At 44.7% G+C, this 11,723-nt stretch overlaps 1 protein-coding gene across 3 annotated transcripts in view; it reads left to right on the plus strand.

The window, feature by feature from the left end:
• Positions 1-4,223, plus strand: part of LOC128268597 (protein yippee-like) — a 43,657-nt gene extending 39,434 nt beyond the window's left edge. For 2 of the 3 annotated variants that reach the window (XM_053005726.1, XM_053005725.1), the window contains exons 2-5: positions 293-969; positions 1,694-1,914; positions 2,003-2,111; positions 2,474-4,223. In XM_053005726.1, coding sequence (XP_052861686.1) covers positions 934-969; positions 1,694-1,914; positions 2,003-2,111; positions 2,474-2,563 — 456 coding nt within the window. In that variant the 5' untranslated portion in view covers positions 293-933 and the 3' untranslated portion in view covers positions 2,564-4,223. The remainder of the gene's footprint in view (positions 1-292; positions 970-1,693; positions 1,915-2,002; positions 2,112-2,473) is intronic. The other variant, XM_053005727.1, reaches the window with a different exon arrangement.
• The last annotated feature ends 7,500 nt before the right edge of the window (positions 4,224-11,723 follow it).

An 11,723-nucleotide genomic window follows, 5' to 3' on the forward strand; every position in this document is an offset into this window, starting at 1 on the left:
AGTGCGCGTGCGCCCGCGCGCCTTTAATGCAATAATTTGTTTTCACGTTGTATTCGGCCACAGATGGCTACGGTGGCGCTCGCCCGGCCCGGCCCGGCCCCTGGCCTGGGTCGCGATATGTTTGGTCGTATGAGGTAATCTATGAGGGCCCCCCTTGCTCAAAGGCCGCCGGATCGTTGCGGCCCCAGCGGACCGTGACCCGTGCCGGTGCCTTTCGTCAGCGTCCCGTTCTTTTTGCCACTCTTCTACAATCATTCTGTATTTCTTTTTTTTTCACCTTCTTTTTTTGCAGATTTCTAGCAGAGCAATGCTATAGCTTGCGGCGCAAGGGCAACACAGCGGCAGCGTCGGTCCAAGTGCACATTATCAGTGGTGTACGACACGAAAAGTAAACAAATTTCAACATAAGTTCAACGACAGATAGGCAACATTATCGACCACTACCACCACGCCCAGTCACGCCCCGGAGTGTGTGTCCTTTTATTGGTTCGATCGTGCGAAGGACTCTGATGCGAAGCCCACGACGGTAGTTCGTAGCAGAGTAGCAGCCGGCGCGCACCAGCGAGTGACGTCACTGCACATCGACACCGCAGCAGCAACGTTCGTTCGGCAAGCTCTGTATGTCGATCGTAGTACACATCGGCCAACGAGTGTTGCACAGTGACGGTGATCCTCGTTACCGCAACAGCAGCAGCAGCTGCAGCTAGCGAACGGTGCCGGGAAATCCTACCGCAATTGTCCCAAACTCCCGCCGGGGTGCGAAAAAGCGGACCTCGGAACTACTCCATCGAGTAAGCCGAGTTTGAGCCGAGTGTGACACCTCCGACGATTTGATTCCAAGGCTTGCCACAGCGGTCTCGCTGTGAAGCTCCCCGCGATACCTCGCGGCCACTTCCTACATTGCCCTGCCAGCGGTTTCCAGGCAGGACACGAATGCGAATAACGTTCCTGTTTGAGCTACTGTTCCAGGTAAGCGGTCGCGGTTCCGTTCAAGGCCATCGTCTTGCAATCATCTTCCATTACCATTACCTTCTTTCCACGGTCCGGTTCGGTTCATTTGTCTTTGGACTTTTTCGGGTTGGTGGGTTGCGCATCGATTCCGGTTTCGCCACTAACCATCGGCGCCATCACCTGTGTCTCACTAACATTTCTTTACCACCCCCCTCCGCAATCGTTGCTGTGTGCCGTGCTGCCGTCGCCGTCTCGCGTTGTGGATTGCCATCGAAAGGAGGATCAACCGGAGGAGAACTCTGGTGTTCGAGCACTGCACCTCACCACACCGGAGCCTCGGAGTCGAAGGGCGGCGTGTGGCACCTACTACCGTTGCGGGTCCTATTTTTCTGTCGTCCCCGTTACCCAGTACAGTTTCCGGCCTGGAATCCAATCAAGAAAACGATCCAACCCAGGTACCATCACCCCGAAGCTCGAGACATCGCACGCACACCCACCTAGTAGTTGTTCCCGGAAAGAGAGAGAGAGAGAGTGTATCCTGGTCTTCTGTTTCTATTTGGTTGCCATTACCTTCTGTTGTTCCTATTTGGTCAAGTAATGTTAGTCCGCTTGTCCCAACCTGGCCTCTGCATGCGATTCCCCGTGTATAGAGCCCGTTTTCGGCGTAGTGTCGTGCGTTCCGATGAGGAGGTCCTGACTTCTGAACCGTGTCCTGCTTTCTATTTCGTTCCGTTTTCTGCAGGAGGCGGCGGCCAACGGAGGGCACGCGAACGGGCAATCATCAGCGGCGTCATCTTCGTCGTCCGGAAGTGGCAACATGGTGAAAACGTTCCAAGCGTACCTGCCGTCGACGAACCGAACGTACTCCTGTGTCCACTGCCGGGCACACCTAGCTAGTCACGATGAGCTTATATCAAAATCGTTCCAGGGCAGCCAGGGACGGGCTTATCTGTTCAATTCGGTGTAAGTGCGGCCGCGAGTCAACGGTCATCATCGTATTGACTGTAGCCCTCCCGTTTTACGCATTATTTACGCGTTGCATCTCTTGCAGGGTTAACGTTGCGTGCGGTCAGGCCGAAGAGCGCGTCCTCTTAACGGGCCTACATGCCGTGGCCGACATCTACTGTGAATGCTGCAAAACGCCGCTCGGGTGGAAATATGTAAGTAGCACCTCCGGATGTCACCTTCAATCGTTAAGCTTCGCAAAGGTCCCAATTTCAGTCACTGCCTGCTCAGTTCGCTCGGTTGTCAATTTTTTAACTGTCAATTTTCTACTGTCGACCGTTTTTTTGCCCTCTTTCAATTTTTTTTGGCCGGTTTTTTACCTTTTCTTATATCAAGCTTCATGGCTAATTTTACATGGTTGTGTTGGACAACGGGTGGTTCGTTAACGCTGAACAGCAGCACCTTCTACAAGTCCGAAGATTTCCCACCCATCCTTTCGGTTGTCGGCTCATAACACACGCTTCCCCTTTGTAACCGTTTGTGTTTGTGTTTGTTACCTTTCCAATTTGATCCCCAGGAACATGCCTTTGAGTCGAGCCAGAAGTACAAGGAAGGCAAGTACATTATCGAGCTGGCGCACATGATCAAGGAGAATGGCTGGGATTGATTCGCGTCGCCGACGCGGCGCACCAGAAGTGATAGTAATAGCAGTAGCGGCGGTAGCTCGTCGGCGATCAATTAGACTGTAACCGAAATCACTAACACGTGCGTGCGTCGTGTGTCCTCGTTGATCCTCAGCCACCACCACCACCACCATCAGCAGCGGCTGGGCAGCGGTGATCATCGATACCAACCAATCGAGTACCGATTTGTCTTTTTAGGTGGAGAGTTAGAGGGAGATCAAGTGCAATTTTTTGCACAAAGCTTCGTGACCCTTCTGCACGGGACGGCTGGCTGGAACGGCCGGAAAGGGCGGCCAACGCAGCGAACTCGATCCTTCAATTTGATCTAGTTTCTCGAACATCATCAAGCGGTTTGACGGTAGCGCGTATTCCTTTTCCGTCGCGGTAGGTCCGATCCGGAGTCTGCTCCAACGAGAGCTCCTGGAATCGTTCCCTCCGGCTCAATTTTACCCTAAGGGATGAGACAGAGAGCGAAAGATTTAGAGAGTTCACTATTGTTTTTAATCCGTACACACCGTGCTGTACGCGATCCGTTTCCCGGTTTTACGGTTCCTTACGTTTCGAAACTGCCCTTGCGTTTTTGAAAAGATGATGATCTTGAGTTTCATGTGGGTGGTTTGTCCCATGTTCTTGCCGCGTTCCTTGTGCAAGGATGCGGCAGCTGTTTTCGATCTGCGCCATTGTTTTCGCCGGTAACAAAATGCCTCGATGCGTTGCAACTCGGGCCGGCAAAGTTTTGGGCCACTTTTGGTAGAGGGGGGGTTTGTAGATACGTGTTTAATGCGTGTATGTGCGACGATGTAGTATGTGAGTACATGAGCGCGAGAGTGATATTAGAATTATAGGCATACCAGGCGGGAGAGATTGTTACAGCAAAAAAAAACATGAAAAGTCATCAAAAAGCAACACAAAAAATATTTAAAAAGCGAAGCAGAAAACACATAGAGGCCGCCGGGGAGAATCAGCCGCGCGCGCTCGTCCGAGCGGGTTCGCGAAGCGCGAATCCAACCGAACCAGGGCGGGACGCAAAAATCGTATTTTAGTCGAAATATACACACGGATTAAGGAGTAGATTTAGTTTTTACGGTAATAAACGAAAACCGCGAATCGGTATGCGAATGTGTGTGGTCTGTGTGATAGGCGAGATAATGCAAGCGCGAGTGAGGAGAACAATGGAAGGGATAGTGTGCAACGGTCGAGATGAATGGATTGATCAGCGTAGGTATCAGATTGCAGGAAAGTAATAAAAAAGTGGTTTACCTCCCCCTATACCAGTGCCCAGGAGAAACGAAAGCGCAATAGAACCCAACAACGGCAAAACAGAGAGAAAGTAACACGAAAATATGTCAGCGAAACAAACTTTCATGAAACATGCTTTAACAGATTACACGCATGATTGACGTTAATTTTTCACGACACTATCCCCCCGGCCGGGTTTCTTGGTTTGGTTGGCACGTCCCTCGGTTCCCGGTCCTTTTTCGATAGCGAATGTGATTGAATAGTTAATAGATTTTTTAATAAAAAAGTAACAGGAAAACCCAAGCACAGGAAATGACCGGAGAAGCAAAAAAAAGCAAACACATTGACCGCTCATCATTATCACACATAGAACCCACAGAAAGAGAGCAAGAGAAAGAGAGAGAGAGAGAGAGAGAGAGAGAGAGAGAGAGAGAGAGAGAGAGAGAGAGTGGCATGTTTTAAATGGAGCATTGCGAGAGGCAGGAGGGCGGCAAACACGCCGCCACGGCAATGATCAAGAATCTGTCCGCGAAAAGAAAGTAGAAAGCGAAGAGAAGTAGCACATCAAATCAGAACAAATGGAGACGTACTACTGCCCTCCCCCCATTAACAGTAAAATTCAATCTTATAGTAACGGCTGCTACCCTAAGCCGCAGCTGCTGCGCTCCATAGCAGAGAGTCGAGATGGAAAACATAACGAAACTACTGCCAATACACTTACCGATTCACCATCCTTCGTATCGGTCGATCGAGCGAGGATCGTTCCTTACGTATAACTTCGTAGTAGGGCAAAGCAGTAGGGGATATCGATGGGGCCACACTGCTTCACGAGAGGGGTCAACGAGGGCAACGGGAAGCATCTTGTCCTAAAAGCGCTTCAACGCAGTGAACTCTCCACCATTGCGAGCTTCAGTTTTCACTTTCAAGTTGTTTCGTTTCGTGCCACATACAGGAATGGCTTCTGCTTCTCAGTGTTTTTGGTAATACCACACCACGATACGGTTTGTGGTCTCGTGTCGACATAAACCGCATACGCGAATATGTCTCGTTCTCAGCAATGTGCCTAAATGGATTACCCTTTCCCGATCTCTATTGCTGCCAGCTTCTCCGTGTAGAGAGGCGTGCTGATTTCCTGCAGAGCGCTTCAGACCCTTCTTCAATCCTTACATTATTTAAGATCCGTTTTGAAAGGATGCATTGGAAAGACGCGATCAACTGTGTGGATGTGCGAGTGTGTGGAGTTAGCTATTATTTCTAGTGTGATTTGACTCATGTGATCGAGAGGAGCAAGAGAGCAAGATAAAAGGAATGGTGGTGATTGGACGGCGCATGTTGTGATCGTCAGTGGCTGTATGTGAGTGAAAACATGACTTTCGGGCGTGTGTGTGATAAGCGAAACCCACGTGGGGGTTTCGGCGCGAATGAACTGTGCAGCAAAATCAATGCAATTCTCTATTCTTTATTCTTCCGTTTTTTTGGCCTTTTCCCTATACGAATGCATGTTAAATTGAATAGACTAATGTAAGAACAAACATGAAAGAATCATGAAAATCTAAAACACCACCATTTTGTTGGTGGGTATTGTGTTACGTTAACTTGTAGTTTCGCACTTCTAACAGTGATTTAATCGGAACATTGAACATTGAGTGAATTCGTGCGTTTTAATCGATCCGTTTTTCGCTCGGTGGTTTCCAATTTCGACGGAAGCGCACTGTGTTCGTTTCGCAAAAGAGGTAATGAAGGATCCATTTTCCCACCCCAGAGACATTTACGTAGCATATATAGTTTAGTGCGGTCGGTTGTCTCTAGTACGGCACGCTCGTCGTCGGCGAAGACGACGTGTAACTGATGTTTAAGTAAATTTCCTTGTCGGTTTCACAAGTTTGTGTTTTTGTTGTGGCTCAGAACGTTTCAAGAGGTGAACCAAGGGTGTGCGGTAGAGAGAGAGAGAGAGAGAGCGGGGACGGGGGGGAAGAGGCGACGAAAAACTTGAAGTAACGTCGGAGTTATTCATCGAAATGGTAAAAGAAAAACACACTAAAGTGATCGAAACTATACGCTAAAGAAAACCGGAAAAGTAACTAGAGGTAACCTAATCAAATCGCAAAACGAAGAAAAAATACATAAAAAAATAAGAACAGAATAATTACTTTATACACTGCGTAGGATGTAAGAGATATATACAAATGAGGTAATTACTAGATAATGTTGATAATGCAATGCAAAACGCATAAAGAAAAATATTGAAAAGCACTAAAAAAAACTATAAAATTTATCGAATAAACTCTTAACTGTTTCAGTAACGGATTGCCTTTATTTTGTTACGATTTCTTGTTTACTTTTTTCAGTTGATCAATTATCGAATGGCTACGAGGGATTGGTGAACATATTTTGTATTATGATTTTCTTTATTTCTTTGGCCGATAATTTGTTCGTACATATGTGGAATTATGGTGGTCATTTTTGTTGTAAATGGTGTACTTTTCATTCTGCGGTGAGAGTGTTTATTTTGATTAGTTTTGCCATTAATTTCGGATTGGTTTAGTTGACTGAAACTGAAGCAGATAAGAAAACATAAAAAAAAAACTTGATTTACATTGTTCGTCGGAAGCGTGTGCATGAACGGCACGTTCTTCGACCATTCGAACGTCCGCGTATCGCAAACACATCAATCGCTCGGTGTAGTTCCGGAAGCTGCCCCATTGCCGATCGTACCGATTTTTGCAAATGGTGCAGTGTTTCGCGAGGTCCATAAGTACTGGCATCCCGCAGCTTGGCCCGTGCTCGCCTTTTCTCATTGCATCACCCAAAGGCCGCGGGAGCATTTATGTTCAGAAAAGCAACTTTGTTCATTCCATCATTATCGTACCCATCGTGTCTCGTTGTCGTTCATCATCGTCGTCCCACAATCTTGTCGTAGTTTGTCGTGCATCATATTCCATAATCAAATTGCATTCTGGTAGTGTAATCGAATCGTAGGATAAAACCTGTAGCAAGCTGTAGACTTCAATCGAACAGTTCGGATTTTCATACTGTGAGCGTTAAGGTTAAAAATGCATGAGCGACGGTGACGGTGTTTATAACTCAGCCGAGCGGAGTATGTTAATTTTTTTATATTGCAGTAACTAACGAACCGAAACGAAACTCAAGTCAACAGCTTCGTCGGCAGCCGTTAGGACGATGGTAGGTTAGTAAAGGAAATTTTTCTCAAAAATACCGTTAGTCGGTGGACGGGCGAAGTAGAAAAAAGCATCCACAGCGAAAGCAAGCGATGCTTTCACAACTTGTTTGACTCACGCGCATGCGACGAAACTAACAAAAAGACATTTTCAAATTTATCCTTTTAAAATTAACTACCCAATACACGGCAAGAAACTCGGTTTTGTGTGAAACGAACCTCTCGATTGGTTTATGGAGCCTGAGAATGGCCTCCCAGACGGGACTGAGAATTGTATGAACGTAATGAATTTGGACGCATGATGGAAAAAAATGGACACGCGACAATTGTGATATTCAAACCGTTGAGAAACAATAGTTGGTGCTGACACAGTCTACGGTTTGATGAAACCTTCTAATTACAGATTCAAGTAGTTCCGTTTACATTGATTTGTTTAAAGAACCATAGTCAATTTAGGAGTTTAAAGTGAAACCTTTTCCCGGAGACATCTTCTTAAACAAACGTTTGGTTTGGCGAATTGTGTGTGCTTCTGAACAGTAACTAGTTGTGCATTCACTACCACTGAAAGCAGTTACAAGTGTAAATGCACATTTATGTTGGGAAAAGACCAAAGATGTGTTTTGTGTTGGTTGCGAGTGGACAAGCAGAGCATCAGAAGTTGATGGCAAACCGTGTGACTACTAGAGACACTAGCTGAATGGTTGCTGAAAACGATACATATTTACACAATCTAAAAATGGGAAAGCCCTCAGAACAATAGAACGGAACAGAGTGAGCATCGAGGGCAGGAGAAAATAAAGATAAAACACAACAGCTACACTTCAGGAACCTTGTCAGGAGACAAAACCAAAATAGAACCAAGGAGGCACAAGATATGGTTATTTTTCTACAACAATTTATTTCAGCTCTCGAATACATACAAAACAAAAAGAATCCAGAGATATGAAGCGCACAGGTTTGGAACGCCTCAACATGAAACTAATTTTGGAAGTGTTTTTAGCATGGATCGACTAAAAGATACGGGGAAAACATGTGATCGGATGTGTAAGGGTTCGGAGTCGGTTCGAGTGTTGGGACAGCGCATGCAATAGTGTTTGAGTGCGAAGCAACGTGTAGCGTGCAACGAGTTGCGATGTCAGAAGTATGAATATAATTCTTATCATTCAGCCAAAGATTAAAATCATGATTGAAATTGAGCGTACCTTGCTACGGTACGCGTTAAAAAAGTACTCATTGATTCTATTAATTTCTATACCCCTAAAAGTATTACCATTTTCCATATGGAGAAAATTGATCATTCAATTAAGAGTTAAAATTCGCACCAGTGAGAGAAGGTGTAGCAGCTGGTGATACGCTTAACTGTTAATGATTGTTCGGTGAGGGAGTCTAAACTTGGGCATTCCTTTCTCGATTGGCTAACGAATTGGAGCAACCAAATGCATTACTTTGAGCGCAAAAATGTAGACTTCAACTGCATCAGCATAAAGAACGCTAGATAAAAAAACTCTACTACTTGTCCTAATAACTTACAATCCCCAGCAGAAATATGGGCCATATTATGTAGAACAGAAGAAATAACGACACTAGCGTTGTACACACACACACACATACATACACACATACACACACACAAAACAGTACCAAACTGAAATAAAAAAGACAACTAGCACACACACGGCCCTTTGGCAAAACTGGCATCGGCATTTTTAGATGTTGCAGTGCCGAAATGTGTTAAAACAGAAAGCGCAAACAAAAGTCACAAAAACACACGCAGTCACAGAGAACTACAGTGAATAATAACTAGCAACAAAACCAAATAAGTAGATAATCGCTTAGAAAACGAAACCATTTTAGCCACCGAAAGACGAGTCCGTGAAGTCGGCGAAGCCTCGAGTAGGCCTTGAACGGACGAACAGAGAAGAAATGAGATTCAGACTAACCAAACCATTAATAAATCAATTTAATGCAACAACATGGCGATTAGTGTATAAGAGTGATGAAAATAAAGGGTGAAAAGTTTACAACAGTTCGAACTTCTTGGCGCGCGTTTTGTTTGAAATATTTCTTCCCTTACGGCTTATGACGAAATATTTCACATCGCTATTGTTTCGCCGCACGCAACAGGTGAGCAGTAAGTGTGTGAGTGCAGCACTTTCGTATTCTGTGCCAAATTACTATTCTCCGGTTTGCTTGCTGTTGTTTGATATTTAAAATACAAAAGAAGAACAGAAATACCACACCCTTTCGGCTTTGCCAGTTGAGCCATACAAATTATTAAGATCGTTTTACAGTATGTTACGATTTATTTATTTATGACATCCCATCAGGCCCAGGAGCTTTCTTGGGACCCAGTTGAGCAGCGATGGTGAATTTCCGGAAACAACTCGCCAACATGGCTTTCCAATACCTCTGTGTGAGTCAGTCGGCTAATACCACTCGTCCCAGTTTAACAGTCTGAGCCGGCTAACATCACTCGTCAAGTTTAACAGTGCCAACTCAGCTTCGTACTGCCTCCTGCTGCGCTTAAGCTCCTTCGTATACACACGTCTAGCTAGCCGGAAGTCTGTGACCTTGGCGGCTCGTACTTCGGGGCTCTCACACCTGCGATGCAGCCGGCGGCGCGCTCGTACGCACTCCACACGTAGAGCTGTTAGATCGTCATTCCACCACAATACCGAATCAGGTTGTGGGTTCGGTTCATAGCCATCGCATGTCGTACTTTTGTGCTGCGAATTAGAATCCGCTTTATTAGATGGAGAGCCATTCTCCTGGTGTTCTGTCGCAACTCCATTTTTCACCGACAACGGAACGACACCGTTGGTTCGGTCCAGACAATCTTCAGCATGTTCTGTAACTCGTTCAGATTCTGTAAAATTAGTGAGATCTACTTTAAATCGTTTGGCCATTTCAACGTTTTCACTGCATTTATCGCGAAACGGATGCACATTATTCAGATGCGATTTGCAGTTTGTACACAAATAAGATGGAGACTGTGCTAATGGCATCATCTGTGAATATATGACGAGCGTATTAACCCGTGAGTGGAAAAACCGAGCGACAGTTCGGGCGACAGACAGACGAAGAAACAAAACATTGCTCGCTGTTTCGCTCTCTGTCTGACGTTTGTCCAGAAGAGAGCGCACCGTGAGAAATCCTGTCTCACTATGAAGAAAAACAATGCGTATTGTGACATCTTTGTGACGCGATCGGAGTACAAAAAGTGGCCGCCGGTTCTAAGCTACCTCCATACCAATTTTCAGCCAAATCGGTGGTTCTTAAGTTATAAGTGGTTGAACAATTACGACTTTCTTTTACATATGTAGATGAAGATGACTATACTATTGAAACAAATAGAGACGAAAGAAGCTTAAAGTTCAAAGTCTCTATAATAAAGATAATAATAGCAATTGAATCAAATAGCGCATGTTCATTTTGCTTGAAAAAGGATAATGTACTAGGTCGAAGAGTTGAGAACCGGACTGTTGAAAAGATGGCTGTACCTGTCGATGGGAATTTCTAGTTTAGCCTTTCATTCATCATTACCTTGTTTTGGTTTAAAAAAATTCACAATGGCGTTTTGGACATTACAAAAAAAAGCGTCCAAGGACTCCAAAAAATGGATTTTCTGATGGGACAGAAAGATGTGGTGTTTCACAAGCTCCTAAAACCTAATAAAAACGTTAATTCAGATCGCTACTGACATCAAATGACCAAATGATCGAAAAACGACCAAAAAGCCCTTTTTCTAATAAAAATGGAGGCGCCTGGTTGGCGGTTGCTTCAGAGACCAGGCGCCCTGAAAAACAAAACTGATTCAGGATACTATCAAATCACTTGGATGGCAGCTGCTATTCCTCCCCGCGTTATTCACCAGACTTGGCTCTTTCCGAATATCCTTCTTTTTCATCGATGGGATACGTATTGGCTGAGCAGCCCTTCGGTTTTCTACGAGGAAGTCGAAATGGGATGACTAATTAGATTACATAAAAAGTCGAAGAATTCTTTCGTCTGGGAATCCATGATTTAGCAGAGAGATAGGAGAAATGTATAGCTAGCGATGGCACTCCGTTTGTTCCGTTTTTCTCTCCTTTCCCTCTTCTGTTTCTTCTCCTCTCCTTAGGTTCGTAAGTCTCACCTGTATAGCTTTAAGCAACCAGGTCTAATAAATATTATTAATATTATTATTATTATTTTTAAGCTATACGAACATGTACGATTTAGTACTTTTTTATGTTTTGAACGGTTGAACAAATGTTCAAAAAACAAGTTAAAACCCTACAACCTATGACAAAGATTGATGCAATTGCATTTAATTTTTTGATGAACTAGCAAAAACTTGGCCCTTATTGTGAATTTTAGAATGAGCTGCCAGAGATTTTGTCGCGTTGAACGTTTTGTTACAAACTTCACATTTAAAAGGCTTTTCGCCTGAGTGGGTACGAATATGTTCTTTTAGTTTGCATAAATAAACGAACTTAACTGGACAGTGGGGACACTGATGATGTTTGTCCGTATTATGAATTTTAGAATGTTTCGACAAACCGTTTGAAGAATGGAACGCTTTGTTACAGACGTCACATTTAAAAGGCTTTTCGCCTGTGTGAGTGCGAACATGATTTTTTAGTTTATATAAATCTACAAACTTAACTGCACAATGAGGACACTGATGATGTTGGTCCGTATTGTGAATTTTAGAATGAGATGCCAGAAATTGTGCCGCGTGGAAA

Source organism: Anopheles cruzii, chromosome 2, assembly GCF_943734635.1.
Source record: "Anopheles cruzii chromosome 2, idAnoCruzAS_RS32_06, whole genome shotgun sequence".
Taxonomy (NCBI): Eukaryota; Metazoa; Arthropoda; class Insecta; order Diptera; family Culicidae; genus Anopheles; species Anopheles cruzii.